The sequence below is a fragment of the Diabrotica undecimpunctata genome, chromosome 9 (genome assembly GCF_040954645.1).
Source record: "Diabrotica undecimpunctata isolate CICGRU chromosome 9, icDiaUnde3, whole genome shotgun sequence".
Taxonomy (NCBI): domain Eukaryota; kingdom Metazoa; phylum Arthropoda; class Insecta; order Coleoptera; family Chrysomelidae; genus Diabrotica; species Diabrotica undecimpunctata.
In genome coordinates this window covers 54,841,216-54,863,981 of record NC_092811.1, presented here as the reverse complement: position 1 = coordinate 54,863,981, position 22,766 = coordinate 54,841,216, and the positions used below count along the sequence as shown (strand labels likewise).

Here is a 22,766-nt window from a genome sequence, read left to right as displayed (position 1 = left end):
ATTCATATACTTTATCTTTCAAGTAGGTCCTAATGTATTCAGCTTTTTCTTTTCCTTTAACCATTACGACTGAAGCGTTTTTTGTGTGAAAATGTAAAATATTGGAAAACTGAAACATTGGTGTGAAACCGTTTTCCCATTGTAAAAAATGGTAGTTGCTCGATAACCAATTGGCTTTTCGGAAATCCTCCAAGTCTAATAGTTTTTTTGCAAAAGGAGGTCGAAAAATATAATGGGCTGCTTGTTTTCCATCGTATATGGCCAATTCCTTAGGAAAAAACTTTTTCTTACCTATTGTAAAGCCCTGAACGTCAACGACTACTCGCATATTTGAAGTTGTCGTAACTGACGTATAGTTGTTTTGTAATTGAGATATATTTGTAGGTCTTGTTTAAGAATTTTCAATTTTTGGAGATGCTGCTTACGCAATCGTTCTTTAAAAGAGACTAATTTAACAAAATTAAAATAACAGAGACGATGTCGTAAATTTGGGAATAACTTATTATTATTTGTGTATGAATTCATTAAAAAAATTTCAATCAGAAAAGAAAAAGGAAAAATGTATGTATGTTTGTTTGTAAAGTCTGTATGTCTGTTAGTGACTTTCGAAAAATAAAAAAAAAAGTTTATACTTGTCTTGTCTCTAAAAGTCTGTTAGTGACTTTCGATAATTGAGAAAAATGATTATACTTGTCTTACAATCTTTGTTAGCGGGTTGTAATAAAATTCTTTCTCATGCAAAATGAGACAGTACGCTGAGATATTAGTACCTATTGGCTTAGTAGTATCAAATTCAATTCTCAGAGTAACAGATCCACTTTGAAGAACTTCAGGCTGACGAGAGCAATCGATATGTACTATGGGTGCTTTTTCCTTAAATTCTTGTGGAGTTAATAATGGTTGATTACTTGTTAGATGATAATAAGATTCTTGAAAATTTGCAAACATTTCATATAAAGTAGCAAAGCGGTTACTGTCAAAATCTAGCTCCAGATCATTGTACGGATATCTGTTAGAATTTAGAAAAACACGAATATTTCTCAGGTTACAATGATCAAATTGACTCAGGTCCTTTAACAAATTTCCTTTTCTTCCGTCTTGTAATGCAATAATAACATGCCTCGGGCTTTCTAATTTAGTAGATGTTTTGACAGGCCACGTATGTCTCGTGGAATTTGGTAAAGCAGGGTATTCGATTAGCTCCCAGCTTCTAAATTTAATGGCTAGCTCATTATTACTATTGAGGATTTTATTTAATATAATCTGTTGAGAAATCGAAGGAGTAACGTGAGGAACATGCCATGATAGCTTTAACAGCTTTATCTTTGGATGTTCTGTCTCATCTGTTGATAATACTGCGTCTATGTCATCTTTATCTCGAATCAGTACCAATTCTTGTCTCATTCCCATAATAATTTTTGTAAAATCTTCAAATATTCCCAACCAAAGTCTGAGTGGAATAAATAAATTAAAATTTCCTTTGTCATCAGTTAGAATACGGTCTTTTTCATTTGGACACCACCCTGCTTTAATTAAAAGCTTAGATGTATTATCGTTTAATGACAAATAATTTTTAATAGTAGAAACTAAGCCCAAATTTCGTACGGAATCTACATTTACCCCGTTTAATTCATATCGGATTTCTCGAAACAAGTAGGCAATAGCGTTATTAATAAATTTGAATTTTGTTGGGACTTGATTTTTGTCGGTCAGTAATTGACCTTCAATGTAAATATAGCTATTACTGGGCGCAGTAAGGGCGTCAAAATCTGTTATTATTATTCGGACCTCATCATTGTAGTTGGGAGATGCAGAATTGTACGGTTGATAACTATGAAATTGGCAGTTTTCGATTGATGTATCACTAAAGGGCTCATCGGTAACACTTAATAAATCCATTATTAAATAAGAACGTGAAAACCAAGCGCTTTCAAAAAGTTACGATTGCGTACGGTTAGCAGTTTGGGCCGCGCTGTCGAAGAACTGTAATGTTTTTTGTTGCGTTGTCGTCTTTTATAGTTTTGTAAATGTTTCGGAAAAGCAGCAGTTTTGTAAAAATGCAATACCATATTTGCTATTGAATTTTTCGCAAATGTAGACGTACGGTAATTGTTTCACCTCGAAAATTGATCAATTCACCTGTTTGATCCAAAACTCGGACAGTTATGTTGTTAATAGTTTTAACACTAACGGGAAAATACAATATAGTAACAGGTTGTTCAACTATTTTATAGCCACTCGGAACGGTCGGAAAGAACTCGTGAATAATATGAACAGGATCGGAATTTAAAAAGGAACCAGTGGCTATATTGCAATCCAAGAGAATTGTGTTTACTTTCAAGATATTAACTGGAACTGAAGATGTATGTTCTTTGTTAGGTTCAAGTTTTATTTTTGGAAATCCCAGTAAAGATCCTATTGAATTATCTACACTAAAATCAATCCAATCGTTACTTTTCAAGGAAATTAGTGAAGTTATGGGATCTCCAGTAATATGAATTATTGTTTCATTACCTTCAATAAACTTATTTTTAATTATTTTTATAAGGTCGTTCATTTCGTAAGCTCCTGTGGGAATTTTATATTTAAATTTATTCTCGGCACCCCAAACGAGCATGTTATTAGTTTTGTCTACATTAGGGATAGTATTAAATGTTTCAAAATTTGATAATCCTATTTCATATTCCGAATTTTCCTCTAAATATATGGGTGGATTAAATTGTGCACTTAAAATTGAAGATGCACCGCTTAACGTAAATGTACACGACATTTCACAATAAAGGTTGATGATAAAATGAAACTTTTTAATAGTACTGATTATATAAGAATTTCAGACAATACTGTCCGCAGTGGTAAGAGTTAAAGGGTTGTACTGATTCATAATTATATTTGATGTTTACCCTACCGTTACTTTGAAAATATTTAACAAGCTCTATAGGAGGAGCTAAGTTACCATAGCTGTCAAAGTACGTAATTAAATCTTTATTTTTCGTATAAGCGGTCCAATGTGTACCTTTTCCAGATTGTTTGTCAAGGTTAATAATAGCTGATTCATATTCATTTATTTTTTTCGGCAATGAATCACGCATATATATTCCACAAAAATTAGGAATTTCAAGCTTTTTTACATATTTGAGAAGATCAACATTGGTCATAATTTTGTCAGGTAACCTTACCGGGAGTTTTTTAAAAAAGGTTTTAGGTAAAAACCCTTACCTCCCTTTGATCGTTTCTTTGTTACTACTTTCTTCATTCCGTAGCCCTTATATGGCTTTAAGTAATACCCGGAGCCTGTCTTTTGATTTTGTTCCATTGCCATATTGTGCCTACGTTGTTCTTCAAGTTGTTCACGGCTTGCCTTGATATCATTTGCATTTTTTACGATGCCCGCAACTCCCCCACCCAAACCAGCGAGTGCTCCCAATATTGGTAAGAGTAGTGGAAGAAATCCACCTTTTTTTGGTGCACGAATAACTCGTTTTTTAGGTCTTTTTTTGAGACCCATTCCAAGTTTGCGTTTGCCTTTCATTACGTTAGTTACGAAATAAGCAGCGACCTTTTCCCCTAACTTAGCGTCCCTGGACTTTACCCTTTCCCACGCTTTATGTTCCAAAATTTGATCAGCTCTGTGACGATCACCAATGTCTTTGTTTAAGGAGTAGGCTATATCGGGTTCCTTGCACGCTTCGTCCAAAGGATTAATCCCAGGATCTCTTCGTGCGAGTCGTTCTTTTAATTTGGTTCCAGCTAAAATAACAACAAAGTTAGAAATCGTTTTAATCTAAATAGATAAAAAGTAATACTAACGTCCGCAATAAGAATAGCCGCCTGGAATATGAAGTTCAAAAGGTAGCTTGTTAATCAAGCTATTTATCAGACCTTTTCCTGTGCGTTTTCGTGAAGCTCTGACAGTTTTCATGAGTATGTGATTCTTTATATATACTCGCACACCTTTTATACCTTCATTGTAAGTCATGAAGATCGAACGACAAAAAGTATCCCTGCCCGTACCTAACTATGATTTAGGAACTATACCTACTGTAGGAAAACATGGTCCCATCTTTGGAGGAGATTCGAAAAGAGCACTTATTGTAGGTCCGAGTGGGTCGGGAAAAACTAACGTGCTATTAGCATTACTGGAGCATCCTAACGGATTAAAATTTGAAAATGTCTACCTGTATTCCAAATCATCACAACAAGCAAAATATCAGTATCTACGATCAGTACTTGAACCATTGCTAGAAATTGGATATCAAGAGTACAGCAACGCTGAAGATATACCACATCCGGAAAATATTAAAAACAACTCAGTTATTATATTTGACGACGTCGCTTCTTGTGATCAAAACATTATACGTAGTTATTTTAGTTTTGGTCGGCATAAACATACAGATTGTTTTTATCTTTGTCAGACATACTCGGTAATTCCAAAACAGCTAATTCGCGATAACGCCAATCTTTTAATAATTTTTCCACAAGATACTACCAATTTAAAACACATATATTTAGAACACGCCAATATCCATATGACTTGGCAACAGTTTAAAGATATGACATCTTCATGTTGGGATAAAAAATTTGGATTTCTTGTAATCGATAAAGATTGTGATGTTTCTTGCGGTAGATATAGAAAAGGGTTTGATTGCTATATAAAGACCTAACAGTATTTTAAAGTTTATTACATCATGAACGATCAACTGGGAAAACAACTCGTAAAATCACGTCGAGCCATTAAGCGTAAATTTAGACTTTTAAAAAGTGGTGACGACAAATCGCAAGTGGAATTGGAAAAATCCTACGCACCCCTTACTAAACCTATCCAGGAATTAGTAACAGCATTGGGCGACAAATCAATAAAAAATCCATTTATTAAACCAGAAGATATATCTAAAAAACAATATCTTAACTTATCTGATAAAATAAGTCCTATTAAAAAAAGTCCTTCGACTTTCGGACAATTGTCATTTGTATCACCTCCAGAATATAATAGCACTCAACTAGAACCCACTCAGTTTATCGGAAACGAAACAACATACGAAACAAGAAATGAAAGTGGAGAGTTACCAGATAGAACTCGAGAGGATCAATTTATAGACGATACTCTATCTCAATTTTATCAAACAATCAACAACCCAAATGTTCTTCGTGAATATTTCGAACAATTTACATCTCCACTTCCTCGAGAGTTTATCGAGGGACTTGTGCGGGATACTTCCAACAAGTACGATCATATATTAGGAATTTTTCATAATCCTATTGAGGATAAATTTTATATTGGAGATTCAGACGTTGAGTTTCATGGAGCTAATTTAAAGATAAAAAAAGTTAATTATCGAGGTACTGTCGGACTTTATGAGTTGCTATTTTTGAAGAATCCCGTTTCGTATACAAAACAAGATCTTACTAATTATATAGATATTATAAAGCGAACCAATGCATATAGAAGAGAAAATAAGGAGGACCTACCAGTTCGCAAATTTTCCAGTGATATAAAAGACAAATGGCTTTTTATCGTTAAACCACAATTACATGTTTATACACGTCCTAGATCTGGTTCCATTCCATCTTCCCTTATAACTGGTGTACTTACTCGAAAAATGGCGACCAAAAAAGGAGGAAAAATGACACTAATGTCTTATGATACAAATCCCATTGACTAGAAATATTTTGATGATTATAATGAACTTGTTGATAGGTTAAGATTACTAATAGCTTCTCAAAATGCCGGAAATACTGGTCATAATAACGAGATGGTTTCTATTCTAGAAGAACTACGTGAAGGTGGAATTATTACATAAATATGCGGTTTTCGATCAATATTTTTTATTAACACAATGCCTCTTAACAAGTTCAACCAACATTACCTTACGTCTACAAGTTGTACTTCTGACAACGAAACTGTTTCGGCTTCTCCGTCTGTTTCTTCTTCTTCTCTTTTTTACATTTGCACACCAAGTGATTTTTATAGTACCTGTATCATTACCATTCGAGGTATTAAAAATTCCCTTGTTGATAAAGCTCATTTTGTGTTAGATAATAACACTATTACTTACACGTTTAGGGTAAGTGGCACTATCACAAATATTAGCTTGTTTCCAGAATCGTACAAACTTATTTATAAAAATAAAAATAAAAATATAGTTCAAGAACTTGATATACGCAAAAAGTATGATGTAAATGAAGGCGATAGTCTCCAATTTTTGCTTCCTAATCAATTTTTGCCACCCAATTCTGGCTTTCACTCAGATAAAATATTTTTGGAACTTGTACTTCTTTGTCCATTACAGAAAATTGAATAAGCGTATAAATATCTCAAACTAATTGTTTGATTTACAGTTTTATTATGCCACTCAACAAGTTTAATCAACACTACCTTAATTCAAGCAATTGCACTTTTTCTGAAAATGATATTGTATCTTCATCAGATACTCCTCGCTTTAATTCAGCATTTTATATTTGCGAGACTTTTGATTATCACGTTAAACATTTGATTCGTATAAGAGGAGAAAAGAAACCAAGTTTGAATAAGGAGCATTATATACTAGATAACGGACTTTCATCTTTTACATTTCCTTTAAATGGCAAAATTGAAAGTCTTACTATTTATTCAGCTGACGGAGATGTATTGCTAAATAATAAAGCTTATAAATTTAGTCAGTTGACTGGAATGTCAATTGAAAAAGGGGATATATTAGCGTTCAAGATAAGCAATCCATCCACCATTTGCATTGAACTGTTGTTACAGTGTCCACTAATAAAAAATGTCTAAAGCTGAAATAGTTGCCGAATTGCATAAGCCTGCTAGGATAAATTATAAGCGACGACGGGTTATTGTTAAAGGTCTCCATGATCTTTTACAGGCTGATTTGGCGATTATGACTTCCTATGCTAAAATCAATAAAGGATACAACTATATTCTAGTTGTTGTTAATGCTTTTAGCAAGTACATGTGGGCGATACCGATTAAAAAGAAAACAGGTTTAGAAATCAGTAGCGGCATAAAGAAAATTTTGCAACAATTGGACACAATTCCAAAAAATTTACAAACTGACAATGGAACGGAATTTTACAATTTACATTTTAAACGGTTAACTGAACACTATCATATCAATCATTACAGCTCTTTTTCAAATTTAAAAGCAAGTATTGCAGAACGTGCTATTAGGACGCTTAAATCGATGTTATGGAAACAATTTAGTCTACAAGGATCGTACAAGTGGATAGACGTACTTCCCCAACTGGTTAAAAAATACAATTCTACTCGCCATTCTACCACAGGTGCAATACCCAATCAAGTAACCGAAAAAAATGCAAAATATATTACTGCTTATAATCACATGAAGACTGTTGATCCCCGAAAGCCAAAATTTCGTAAGGGTGACTTTGTTCGAATAAGTAGATACCGCCACGCATTTGCCAAAGGATACCAGCCCTTGTGGACAAACGAAATATTTACTATTCGAGACGTTCAACATACGAATCCTACCACTTATTTACTCAAAGATGCTTCTGGCGAAGAAATTAATGGAAGTTTCTATACCGAAGAGCTTCAGAAAACCAGACATCCTGATGTCTACTTAATTGAACGTATTTTACGTCGTAAAGGTTCAAAAGTCTTTGTAAAATGGTTAGGAATGTCCAACTCAAACAATTCCTGGATCGATAAAAAGAACATAATAATATAATACCTAATGAAATGTAATTTTTCTTTTTTTTTTTTAAATAAAACTTCAAATTTACAAATAATTTTTTATTTTAATAAAACTTTATATAAATAAAACAGTTTTACTATTGTACATGTTTACGTAATAATAATATGGGATTGGGAAGTGAATGGCTAACGATAGACCTCTGGGATCACATGTCTTACCGGAAGGTATGTGGTAATAAAACCTGGATGAATAGTTAAACATTACGTCTGTTAGCAAGTCCGATTCCCACCTCCACGTGGTACTTCCTGGGTAACGCTAACGGGAAAGGGCGAAAGGCGAGCTTCCGGCGCCTTAAAACTGGAACACTCCGGATAAGGGAGAAAACCCCGACAGAAAACATGAGGAAGGCAATGGGAAACCACCTCATTAATTTTCCCAAGAAAGTTATGATGGTAAATGGAACTAAATCGATGGCCCCCAGTGCCCGGCAGAACTTAAATGTTCAGGGGGTGCTAAGAATCCCCGGGAGGAACAAAAACAAATACAAAACTAAAACAAACAATGACGTCAAAGTAGCGACCTGGAACATCAGAAGCCTTTATGAGGCTGGAAAGCTAGCAAACGTGTGCCAAGAAATGAACAGATTGAATATAGATATTTTAGGTCTGAGTGAAGTTAGATGGCCTAACTCAGGAACAACAAAAATTATGAACAAAACACTCTATTATTCAGGCAACAATGATCCAAAACATTTCAATGGAGTAGGTGTAATAATAAACGATGAATTGAGTAACGCAGTTTCAAACTTTATACCACTCTCTGACAGAGCAATGCTGTTGCAAATAAGGAGTTCTCCTTTTAATGTGAATATTATTCAGGTCTATGCACCAACCGCAGATAAGTCAGATGACATACTAGAAGAATGGTATGAAGATCTACAAAAGCTCATGAAATTGACAAAGAAAGAAGATATTAACATCGTCCTAGGAGATTTTAATGCTAAAATAGGAAGAGGGAAATTCCAAAACATCGTAGGAGAATACGGACTAGGAGAACGAAATGAAAGAGGAGAGAGACTATTAGAGTTTTGCCAGCAACACAATATGATAGCAACAAACACTTGGTTTAAGTTACCTCAACGCAGGTTATACACCTGGACTTCCCCGCTACACACAAAAGAAAGAATAATAAGAAATCAAATAGATTATGTTTTAATCAACCAACGATTTCGTAACTCCATTACAAGTACAAAAACATATCCTAGTGCTGATGCAAATTCCGACCACAACCCTGTAGTAGCAAATATTCGCACAAGAATTAAAGTAATAAAAAATGCAAAGCCGAAGAACAAACCTAATATGGAACTACTAAAAGATGTACAGATTAAAGATAAAACCACTGTAAAACTAAATGAAAAACTCTCAGAAATAGACCGAACCCAAATAAATATCCAAAATATAAATACAACTTGGCAACAAATAAAATCCATCCTCGTCAATTCTGCAAGGGAAGAAATTCCAAATACACGATTAATGGCAAAAAAAGACTGGATGACACCAGCTATTCTAAAGATGATAGACGAAAGGAGGAAATACAAAAATAAGAACACAAGCGATTACAAACGATTAAATACAGAAATAAGAAGGAAAATAAAAGAATCAAAAGAGAAATGGCTCGAAGAAAAATGTAAAGAAATAGAAGAATTAGAACATAGACATGATTACTTTAATATGTACAAGAAGGTGAAAGAATTTTCATTCATCCACAAAAAACAACATTGCCCACTGGTAAATAACAACGGAGAGTTAATTCATAACACCAAAGATAAAATAGAAGAATGGGAAAAATTTATACAACAGCTGTTCCGAGATGAAAGAATAGACATTACAATAAATAATGTCACTGAAAGCCCACCAATTCTAAAAGTCGAAGTGGAATATGCCATTAAACAATTAAAGACCAATAAAAGCCCTGGACCTGATGAAGTTTATCCTGAAATACTTAAATTGATCGAAAGTAATAACATTGATTTGTTAGTAATTTTGTTTAATACAATCTACGATACTGGGGAAATACCAGAGGAATGGTTAGAATCTATTTTTATTCCCATTCCAAAACAAGCTAACTCCAGGCGATGCGCAGATTTTAGATTAATAAGTCTTATGAGCCAAATGCTTAAAATTCTATTAAAAATACTTCACAATAGGGTATACAAAAGGTGTGAAAAAGAAGTTGGATACGATCAATTTGGATTCAGAGCCGGAATGGGGACCAGAGAGGCCTTGTTTTCATTACAAGTACTGCTGCAGAAGTGTTACGACCAACAAAAGGATGTCTTTCTATGTTTTGTAGACTTTGAAAAGGCATTTGATCGCGTAAACCATAATAAAATGTTAAATTCCTTGCAGAGCATCAACTTGGATAGCAAAGATCTCCGATTAATTAAGAACTTATATTGGAGGCAGAGTGCCAAGATTAGGATCGACGATCATACATCTAGAAATATTAGTATAAATAAAGGAGTAAGGCAAGGATGCATACTATCCCCTATGCTGTTCAATCTTTACTCGGAACTACTATTTAAGCAAGCCTTGGAAAACCTTTCCACAGGAATAAAAATTAATGGAGAACCAATATCTAGCATAAGATATGCAGATGACACTGTCCTACTGGCTGATACAGACACAAACTTACAGAGGGTTATAGACCACCTTAAGGATGTTTGTCGAGAGTTTGGAATGAAGATCAACGAAAAAAAAACAAAAGTAATGGTGATCCAAAGAAAACAGAATATCCCCTTACCTATAAAAATAAATGGGAATATTTTAGAACAGGTAAACCAATACAAATACCTTGGCTGTTGGATTAATTGCAAGCTGGACCCAGAACAAGAAATTAAAGCGAGAATTGCTCAAGCTAGGGATAGTTTCTTTAAGATGCGCGTTCTATTCTGCGATACACATATAAATATTAAATTGAGATTAAAACTTGTAAAATGTTTTATCTGGTCTGTTCTTCTCTACGGAGTCGAAACATGGACTTTAAAAATAAAGAGCCTGAATAGAATCGAGGCATTTGAAATGTGGGTGTACCGTAGAATTTTAAAAATTCCTTGGACAGCACGAAAAACAAATGAAGAAGTACTAGCGAGACTCAATTTAGAAAAAGAACTATTGAGAACAGTCAAAAGAAGAAAAACCAGTTATTTAGGGCATTTGTTGCGCAACGAGAAATACTACATCCCTCAGTTGATAATAAAAGGCAAAATAGAAGGAAAGCGAGGAATTGGAAGAAAAAAATTGTCCTGGTTACGTAATATCAGAAACTGGACAGGACTTGGATTTGAGGAACTCTTAAGAACAGCTGAAGATAGACAAACGTTTGCCACCATAACCGCTAACCTCCATTGATGGAGACGGCACTTGAAGAAGAAGAATATGGGATTAAGAATTTTTTCTACATCTTCAATTCGTTTTTTGAATCGATTTCTGTCTACAGCTAAAATTTCCCAATAAGGTTTACGCGCTGATGTATATGCAAATTGCCACGTAAACATGTTATAAACTACGTTTGCTTCTTCATTGATTCTTACAAATTTTTTATGTCGTCATAACTGCAATCCTGGTTCCTGAACAAGTTCTGGATGAATGTAAATGAGTTCCATCAGCCAACTATACAATAAAGGATTTACGTATTTAATAGATTTTATAATTTCTAATGATTCTTGAATAGGATCACTGGCCGAAACTGCTCCCATTTGTACCAGTTTTATATTATTAGCTAATTCTTGCCTTTTTGTTGTTTCTAACAAATGATTAATTAGTGGTAGAATTCTCCAAAGTGTGGAAACGGAATTGGCTCCAAGGAGTACTTGGGACTGACCAGTTGTAATTTTCACTGCTGAAGCATATCGCAACTGTTGAAATTCCAAAAAAAATGGACCAGCATCGATAGAATCTGGGATGTAAATGGACGATAAAAAGTCATCAATGGTTGACTTGTAAGATAGCAAGTGATTCCAGGTTTCTTCAGTTAACACCACAGTATTACTGTGACCCTTTATTCCAGATATCATGATACATGGAGCAAAATTCAACTGGTGGGATAAGCACACTGCGACATACTTTGATTTAGTCGGGTTTAGATAAAAGCGTCGTTCTCCAATAAATATATCGGTATTTGGAAATCTGGAGTTACACATTTTGATATGCTATTGTTTACGTTTCTACTTCTAATTCAGCGATAAACTAATGCAATATTTGCTTTCCTGTCCTTTTATTTGGTAAAGTGAGAGAGAAGGGGAAATATTGAGTATTGAATAACTTAAAAAAAAAAAACAATAAATCGTTATAATACTTTATTATTGTTTACAAATATGGATCACAAATACCTTTTTTGATTTTAATTTTTTAAAACCAATAAAACTACTTGTTACATTTATCTACTTAATACATTCTTTTTGATTTACATAATAATTCAAAAGAATATTGTTTAATAAGTTTTTAATTCTAGTGAAATGGTTAGTAATCATATTTAATCAAAGTTTTCTTTTATTCTGTATAAACGGTTAGTAACAATATTAATGTAAAAAGGACAAGCATGGTAATTTTTTTGTTGTTGTTGTTTTACGTTCGAAAGATTTTCTAAATATAAATCATAATGTACAATTGCAATAAATGAGTGTAGTAGGAAAAAATAAAACATCATGAAAATCATTTTGACAAAAATAAGTTGAGTAGAAAAAAAGATTTTTTAAGGAAGACTCGCTGTATAGGTCATCCCACTTAACAAACTTGTATTCACATATAATATCTGAAAATCTTAAATTTCTTTCAAAGTCTCTCGCGCATTCTTGACATAAATTTAAATTGTATTTTTTAATATATACATATTCAAATTTTATAATATAACATAAACAAGTCTTACATTGATAACTTTCAAATTCTTTCATATACATATTTACTTCGGGTAAGGCATCCTCATCAAGTAATTTTTGAAATTTATATAATGGATATTTTTTACAAATTTTTTTATTTAATACCTGAGGTAGACCGGACGTGTACATAAAATCGCAAAGGCTGTTGATATTTTTGCATATTGTTCTAACACATTGTTTTTGTAAACTCATCATCATCATTATCTGAAAGAAAATTGTTACTGCAGTATACTATAGTGACCCCAGGGAAGAGTGTCAAAAGAATTTTCAAGCAAGTATCTTTTATTATCAAAAGGATTCAATGCAACTTTTTTTTCTTCAATACTAAAAACAGTGTGAAGTATAGATCGAATATAACGATGTGTTGCGCACTTGCTTACACTATTTTCTAAGCAATACAAATAGTCTTCAAATGTTATTTTTTTGGCTACAACGTTTTTTTTAATACCTTTTGCTTTTTTAAATGAAATTTCTTTTATGCATTATATTTTTATACCATTTAATTTAATTGTTTACTAAGTTATTCCTTCGTAAGTCAAGGAATACTTAGATCATTTTTACCTATCTGTTTTCCATTTTTGCTCTGTTACTTTGTAACTGTTCCTTGGAACCGTTACCTATAACAGATATTTGTCACTGGAACTGTTATTTATAACAGCGGTAGTATTTAACCTTTCTACCAGCGACAAACCAAAGATGGTGAATACCCGATCCAATTCCGGGGATAGGAAGAAGCCCGAAGAGCCGGCGATGGGTCCTACAGGCCCAAATGCCCCCTCTCGGCAACAAAACCAATCTATATAGGAATGGCAATTTTGGAATTATCTAAAACATGTCTTTATGATTTTCATTATGATTTTATGTTAAAACAAAATTCAATTCAACAATGCAAATTGTTATATACTGATACTGACAGTTTATTATATGAAATAACTTGCTACGATGCTTATGAACAAATTATTAAAGCTAATCTTTCAAAATTTGACACAAGCGGTTACAAACCAGATAATGTTTATATCCCCCTAGTTAATAAAAAAATTCTTGGATTAATGAAAGATGAAACATTAGGAAAAATAGTTTCAGCTTTTGTGGGATTGCGATCAAAACAATATACATACAAGTTATTTAAAGAAATTCCTAATGAAAATAGCAAAGAAATTTCATTTAAAAAAGCAAAAGGTATTAAAAAAAACGTATATATATATTTTGATTTGTACTTTGTCTAAGTAGTTCTTTCCGGTAAGTCAAAGAACTCTTAGAAATATTTCTCTGAATATTTGACTTGTTATTTTAATTGTTTATCTAAGCCGTTCTTTTCCGGTAAGTCAAAAAAATGTTTCTAAGTGTTTCTTCACTTACGGAAGAAACGACTTAGAGTGGAAAAATAAAATACTCAAAATATAAAACGAGAAATGCAAAAATGAAACAGATTATAGAACCAGTAAAATATAGAAACAGTAAAATTTATAATCTAGATCCGGACGTTGATGCCACGAGGCGATACGAACCAAGGAGCTGAGTTGCACTTTTCGACTGACTACAAAGCGAGTGAATTAATTCTGATAACACGTACTTATTAGCACGGTTATTGACTTTGTTGGTGGAAATGGACCCCAATGTACAAGATAGCCTTACGAATGGCTTGAGAAGGATGAGGAATCAGAGCTCTGACGCATTGCCGTCAGTGAATGTGTGGAAAAAGGGCGGATCATCCAGGCTGTTCAGGCCAGCCGCAGTGACGAAGATATCCATCAGGGAAATCGAAAATACAAGATTGGAGGACGTACCACTCCTTAATGTGGGGGTGGAGTTTGAAAGTCCTTTATACTCAAAAGATCTAGGTGTATGTTATTGGCCTAGATTCAAGGATGAAGACTTATCATTGCTTACCAGTCATGATGCGACTGGTGGCATTTTCGACAGTGTATTTAACGATACTATGAACACAATTCTAAAAGAGGTGAAAGATATGGGGTTAACGTACATGGAGGACGTTGGATCAGCTGATGGTGTGGATATCAAACTATATCCAAAAGAGAATATTCAATGTGACGGGTTGCGCAAATTGTACCGTCACATTATAACGGATGCCCCATCAGGTATGGACACGGCCCAGCTGGAGTTAGCGTTTACCGCATGTGATATTGATGCATTGTCGAATGATCTAAATTGTGATGATCACAATGTGCATTTGGATGTGGATAAATATAAAATAGGAACGGTACATGTAATTGGGAGGCCATCTGTGAGTGATTATGCATGTAATTGCAAGATTATAAAGTATGTAGTGATTATATCATTGATGTCTATAAATATTGAAAAGGGATGGGCGAATGAGAGTGAACTCACTACTAAGAATACAGTATCTCTGATAGCGTCAGCAGTGATATATGCTACTAGCAAACATTGTACTTCTGGAGGGAATGACTTTGTTGCTGCAGTTGATTTAGCGAGTAGTGTAAAGTCTTTGATTATTACGCTCGGGAAATTATCTACTAGCGATTTTAAAATTACAGCTTGTCATGAACCGTACTCACGTAATAAGGGTAAGATGTTTTTGGTTGCGGTACAAGTTGCAGGTATGCAATCAAACGATCCTGAATTTGACACAACTGTAACTCAAAGGTTGAATCAGTTAATTAATGAGAACTTTAGTTTCTTCTGGGCCTTTGGGATTGCGGGTTTTTCTTTGCGAAGACATCATAAACCCCAATCCAACGTGATAGTAGTTCAGAATAAACTACTATATCCAGCGCCGTCTGCAAAAATTAGGCGTACGCAGTTATTAGAAGCATTAGCAATCAATGATTTGCTACTATCTATCGAAACACGTTTGATTAGCGTCAATGGACGGACCTTAGATGAAGCTAGTCGGAGCGAATTGCGGTTAAGCATTGCGAAGACCATATTATTGTTTTTGTCTAAACATGACGGTATGAACTTGGATTTTAACGATTCAAATAAATCCGGAGTGGTTCAGAGCACCACTGACATGCGTGTTGCGGTATATTTTATTGATACCTTTAAAGATAAGAGTAGTTTTGCCGCAAAAGTTGACACTATATTTAAAAAGATAGTCAGAAAGCCCGTAGATGATGATGGTATATTGTTAACATCAATAAAGAAATCACTTCAGCATGTTGCAAGTAAGTTAAATACGCGTGAATTTGAGAATATGGGTGAAGTGCATCTAACTACGTGTGTTAGAATTAGGGTGCCATCAAACCGGGCAGGAGCACCGAAATTCATAGAGCGAGTGTATCTATTGCCACAAACGAAATTTAATGTTGGTGATACAGTAAGACTTTTCAGTGATAATGCCGTACGTGCAGGCGTGATAAAAAAGACTGAAACTTTAGATGAAGAGGATTCAACCTTCGATATTACTGCAAAGCTTAAAATTGAGGATAAATGATGCATGAAGCTTAGATGACGCTGATGGATAATAATATGTCTAAGTGTTTCTTGACTTACGGAAGAAACAACTTAGAATAGAAAATAAACAAGAGAATCAAATATAGTAAAATAAATGCACAAATATTTATAAGTGTTTCTTGACTTACGGAAGAAACGACTTAGCATAAAATAGAAAATGAAAGAAACAAATGTATTAAGTATTTTCTTAACTTAAGAAAAATATCTTAGGTAAAATATCGGAAATAATAATGCAACAATGATTATGCAAATATTTCTAAGAGTTCTTTGACTTACCGGAAAAGAACGGCTTAGATAAACAATTAAAATAACAAGTCAAATATTCAGAGAAATATTTCTAAGAGTTCTTTGACTTACCGGAAAGAACTACTTAGACAAAGTACAAATCAAAATATATATATACGTTTTTTTTAATACCTTTTGCTTTTTTAAATGAAATTTCTTTGCTATTTTCATTAGGAATTTCTTTAAATAACTTGTATGTATATTGTTTTGATCGCAATCCCACAAAAGCTGAAACTATTTTTCCTAATGTTTCATCTTTCATTAATCCAAGAATTTTTTTATTAACTAGGGGGATATAAACATTATCTGGTTTGTAACCGCTTGTGTCAAATTTTGAAAGATTAGCTTTAATAATTTGTTCATAAGCATCGTAGCAAGTTATTTCATATAATAAACTGTCAGTATCAGTATATAACAATTTGCATTGTTGAATTGAATTTTGTTTTAACATAAAATCATAATGAAAATCATAAAGACATGTTTTAGATAATTCCAAAATTGCCATTCAGTAGATAGGTAGCCACTTCAGTCCACTTTTTTCCCCAGATTCTGGGGAAAAACCGCTCGCTACCCTATGGTGAATATGGCAAATTTCCCCAGACCCCTGACACAGATTTCCCCAGATTCGACCTAACCTAACGTAACCTAACCAAACCGAACCTAACCTAACCTAATTCTTCTTCTTTTACGAATTCTTCTTCTTTTACGTATGACCTAACCTAACGTAGCCTAACCAAACCTAACGTAACCTAACCAAACCTAAACGCGAAGATAGCTTCAATTCTTCTTCTTCTTTTATGCAACATCAATTCTTCTTCTTTTACGTTTGACCTAACCTAACTTAACCTAACCAAACCTAAACGTGAAGATAGCGTCAATTCTTCTTCTTCTTCTTCTACGCAACATCAATTCTTCTTCTTTTACGCAACGTGAAGATAGCGTCTATCCTTAACCTACGAAGCGCGTACTGTGTGTGTGTGTGTGTGTGTGTGTGTGTGTGTGTGTGTGTGTGTGTGTGTGTGTGTCTGCTACCCTCTGCTACCCTCTGTGTGTCTCTGCTACCCTCTGCTATGCTCTGCTAGCCTCTGCTACGCTCTGTTACGGTATATGTGTCTTTGCTGCCCTCTGCTCCTAATCACCATCGTTTTTCTTTCACCTTCATAGAGACCAAGAAACAAATACACAAAGTATAAAATATAAGCCTTTATATTAAGACAGAGACTAAGAAACGAATACACAAAGTATAAAAATACACAAGTTATAAGCCTTTATATTAAGACAGAGACTAAGAAACGAATAAGACAGAGACTAAGAAACGAATACACAAAGTATAAAAATACACAAGTTATACGCCTTTATATTAAGACAGAGACCAAGAAACGAATACAGAAAGTATAAAAATAATAAAAAATACAAGTTTTACATACAACACTGTGATACCTTTATATTTAAAAAAAAAAGACATGTACAAATATTGTTTATTTACATTACATTAGTATCCAAAAAGCACGTCTGGATAAGCTTCCTCCATCTTTAGTAAGCGATTAGGATATGCCAACCAAAATCGTCCCTTTTTCACAAAACCTAGTAGGTCACGTAGCGTCTTATCCAGGTAACCATTATTCAAATATCTGATAAGTCTGCGTCGGAAATCAGTATTTTTAATTATTTGATGTAATTTAATTTGAACGTCGTCTGTTAATGCCTCAATTTGCATTTTCATGCGTAAAAGTCGTTCTTCTCTAAGTATTCGTTTTGCTTCCAATCTCCTTTGATTTTCATTCTCTCGGTTTGACCGTTGCTCAGCTTCTTCTTTTGATTCTTCGTAATAGTGAAGTGTGTCACATGATATGGACACAGTTCTAGTTTCGTTCCAATTGTTCATTTGGAATAGTCGTTTACACCCGCAAGGTTTTTCAGATTCACATATTGTATCATAAGACATTATGTCACATAACCAGAGGAATCTAAACGACGCGTGAACGGTAGGAATATCTGAAACAGAATAAAGTGCTGAATTAGGGTATAAGGTACACGTTCATCCATAAGAATCAATGTAAAAAAGTGTGGGATTTAGCGCATTTAGTAAAATTGAGTACATTAGCTGTAAACAACCAAAGTTATATCCTCGGTCGGACGGAAGATTAAATGGTATAACATTATGCTCAAAAGGCCTCTGAAATGTGCAGATTTGTGCTTGTTCTTCCATAAGAATCAATGTAAAAGTGGTGCATTTATCGCTTTTAGTCAACTTGATTACATTAGTTGTAAACAGACAAAAAATCTTGATTACCCCCACCACTTTCATCATTAACACACTCTGAGTAATACCAGCAAGCGTTCATTCATCGAATAACAGTCAAAGCAGACACATCGCAGTATGGCCAATCTTATGAAACAGTACATTCAGTTAAACTTAATTAAGACATGTATTGAGCAAGAATTTATTCGGGCCAACTACGCAGGCGCGTGTTTACCGACTAGTTTAATATTGCATGAAGTCGCAAAACAATATGGAATAACAACAAAGGTCGTAGTAGGTACAAAGTTTTACTCAAATGGAGTTACAATCACACCACATTTCTGGAATGAGCATAATGAAATAATATACGATCCAACAGACGCAATTACAAAACATCATCTACCTCATCAAATAGAATTTACTATGATAAAAGGAATGTTCATGCGTAAAAATAATGAAGACAGAAAAATGGTTGATATATATCACGATTTTAAGAAAAACAGATCGACGGCAGCATATTTTGAGGAGGCTCCGGAATCTCTACTAGAGTTACGTAAAAACATTTTTATTGCTGTAGCACAGATACTAGGAAATAAATAAATAAAAGTAATGTTCTAAAGTAATTGTTTTTTTTTAAACCCATTGTTGAAATGACCTACCCACGAAGAAAATGTTCTATGAAACCTCTAAAAATATATAAAATAGTACTTACGTTTTTAATTTTTGTAGCCCAAACACAAACAAACAAACACCTTATCGCCAAGGTTCTTGTAGCACAAACACCCACTGTTACTTTTCGTACATGTTGACTGGCACAAACACTCACTGTTACTTTTCGTAAACGTTGACGGGCACAAACAACCGTTGTTACTTTCGCAATGTTGACTACAGACTGGTAGTACAAAACGTATTCGTTCATTAAATAGACAGGCTGTTATGACGTAACTCACGCTTAAACCATGTTGCGCAATATTTCGTAAGACTATTCATTTATGCATCACATGCCGGGCTTAATTATTAACTAGACCGGAATGTGCACCTGTTTCCGGCATTCGTGTGAATATATTTTATCTCACATTAACTAGAATTCCAAAGTGCACGTGTTTCCGGCTATATATCGTGGGAGATGTGTTAAAAGGAAATGTCCAACCGGTGATTCATCGTTGAATGCATACACATTTGGTATATTCGCGTCTATATGACTAAGCCAATTTAAGATGAACATAATCTAGTACCATATAACAATATAAAGTAGAAAATAGTAAAATATATTGTAATATTTTTATTCTTTGTTTAAAGTACAAAGTACAGTAACTAGATGTCCCTAGTACCTTACTGACTAAAACGTTGTTGAAAACAAATAGATACTAGTAACCGGGTATATACATGCTACTTAATATTTTAAAATTATTCGCAGCCACGATGTTGAAGGGAATAGACGTATTAGTTTTTATGCTAACGTTCGCAAGCGTGTTTTGCAATGATTTCTCGGAAAAAGACGCTATTGCCTATCTAAATCAATATGAACAGATCGATAATAGTACAGATTTCTCTACTTTGATAATTAACTTTCAAGAAAAGTATAATTTACCAGTGGATGGTTTGCTTAATAATGCAACAATCAAATTGATGCGTCGTCCGCGTTGTCAACACAGTGATAACGAATTTATAGTGGCTTCTCCATGGCACAAACAACACCTGCGATGGTATTTTCCTCAAAGAACGCCCAAGGCCCAAAAAGACGCAGAAATGGCATTTCAGACGTGGCAAAATGTTTCAACCTTAACATTCACAATGGTTACAAATCCTACGCTAGAGCCACCAGATATAACCATAACTATGATTAGGGGAACTCATAATTTTAGAGCAAATTGTATGGGAGATGACGAATGTCCTATTAGATTTGTTGGAGGTGCTGCTTTAGGACATTCATACTTTCCTCATCCCGCAGACACCTGTACAGAGATACATTTAGATATAACGAAGCCCTGGCATTTTGGAAACGACTCTATACCTGAAGGCCGTATAAGTTTTCTTATGGTACTGGTTCATGAAATTGGGCATGCTCTTGGAATCGGTCATAGTGGAACACAAAGTGCTGTCATGTATAGTATGTATCAGCATAAGATTAGTGGTCTACATAAGGATGATATAACCGCAATACAATATCTATATGGGCCTAACAATACCTATGCTCCAAACCCAAAGTTTACAACAACTAGCTCAACAACAACAACAACTCGTAAGCAAACGACCCGCTCAAGGTATACAACGGTACATACACCAACAACAACTAGTTCGACAACGTCAAGACCAACAACTAGTTCGACAAGACCAAGGCCTAGTAAGCAACCGAAAAATTTGTGTGATATTGTTCCAGATTTTATGTTTTTAGCCACTGCTCCAGAGTTTTCAAATTACCGATTATATATCGCCCGCGATAAATTTATATGGAAACTAGACTTGAACGAAATGATTATTCCATCTCAGCCTGAACTTCTTGCTGATTATGTTCCTGCAGAATTACGTCAATACACTTTACAACACATTTTTCAAACAACAGCCGGTGATTTGGTTACAATTGTGCCACCAAACAAATATTTCTCAGCATCCTTTCCTAGCATTCAATATATTGATAATTTTACACTTAATATACCCAAGAAGGCCCACATCAATGCTATTTTTCAATCAAATTCCGGGCAATCCTATACATTTTACAACAATATGTCATATATAGAATTTTCTAATGATTTTACTAGCGAGGTAAGAAGAGGCTGGATAAAAGACATATTTCCGGGAATACCTGAAGATATTTCTCTTGCACTTCGATGGATTGATGGCCATATTTACTTTTTCCGTCAAAATACTTACTATAAATTTAATGAATTTACTAGAAAAGTTGTGGCCGCTGGACAATTTAACTGGAATCTATTTGGAGTGCCTTGCCCAAACGAAAATATCTTACAACAATTAAAAACTCTAATATCTAAACTTGTATCTGTATATAATTAAAAAAAAAGTGTAAAAGATGTGTTTTGTATTTACGAGTAATAATAAAAATTGTAAAAAATATATGTTTTTTTATTTACCAAATTCCCGGAAGAAGCTAACATTCTATTTACTATGTAACATGTGTTCAAAGCCAAATATTATGTTAGAATTGTAAAGAAAAAGATTTTTAGCTAAACTGCAATATATTTACGACTTAAAATGTTAGATAATAAGTAACAAAAAATATAAGTTTATACAGGGATATGTTAGTCATCGGGATGGATATACACCTATCCAAACATATTTAAGGTATTGGTACTGTTGGACGAGTCCATTTAACTCACAAAATAGGGGAGTTCGCTATGCAAACGGCAAACTTTTTTTTTTCAATTTCATTTAAATCTATAACACAGATAAGGACAAATAGCAGTTTTATGTAATAATTGAATGTTATGTTATTATTAAGTGATGTGTCTTTAAACAAACTCGCCCTAGTTTTTCAAAATCACTAATATTTGGCACGTTTCAAGGTCAACAAAGAGGTATAAAAGAACGCCCTAATAGAAGCCCTGTTCATTCTGCTGTCAACCTTCAACGAGTACGTCACGCTATAACTTTGACTGTGAACGTTGTGATTTGTTAGTGTCCAGTGTTGTTGTTGTTGTTCTCAAGGCGATCATCATGGTCTGGTCTTTAATTACCACAGGTAAACGTTTTATTTCTAAATTTAACACTTATTTAAATTCGTTTCAATTACGTTATGAAGAGTGCAAAGGTAATTTAAATATTGATTTAGCAAAGATATTAGAAAAAGGTATACAGGATGCTAAAGAAGGAGCCGGCTTTCAAAAAGGGGATAAAATTCGTATAATTGTTCGTAATGAAAATTTTAAACATCCCATATCAACAGGTACTGAAACAGATTTAAATACGGATAATATCTTGGCTCATATCGAAAACATTGTAACTTCTGACGAGGCCGTTCAAGTCGAAGATACTATATTTGATATACAAATTTTCAAGATACCTAGGGGTAGCGGACGACATAAAATTATAAATTTGGCAGAGGACCGTCGCACCAAGAAAAGCATTACCCAGATTAAAAATACCGACACTTTATGCGGGGCTCGAGCAGTTATAGTGGGCTTAACATACGTCACAAACGAGATTTTGGGCCACAAATTGATCAACCGTGATGTTCGTAACATACGTATAGGTCGAAAAT

The 22,766-nt window shown here is 34.0% G+C and overlaps 2 protein-coding genes across 2 annotated transcripts; one reads left to right on the top strand and one right to left on the bottom strand.

Moving 5' to 3' along the window:
* Window positions 1–684: 684 nt before the first annotated feature.
* On the bottom strand, window positions 685–1,899 carry LOC140450800 (uncharacterized). The gene has a single exon (XM_072544473.1). It carries the CDS (start codon window positions 1,897–1,899, stop codon window positions 685–687), a length of 1,215 nt encoding a protein of 404 aa, XP_072400574.1.
* Window positions 1,900–19,972: 18,073 nt separating this feature from the next.
* Window positions 19,973–21,562, top strand: LOC140450799 (interstitial collagenase-like). Its single transcript, XM_072544472.1, has one exon. It carries the CDS (start codon window positions 19,973–19,975, stop codon window positions 21,560–21,562), a length of 1,590 nt encoding a protein of 529 aa, XP_072400573.1.
* Window positions 21,563–22,766: the final 1,204 nt, after the last annotated feature.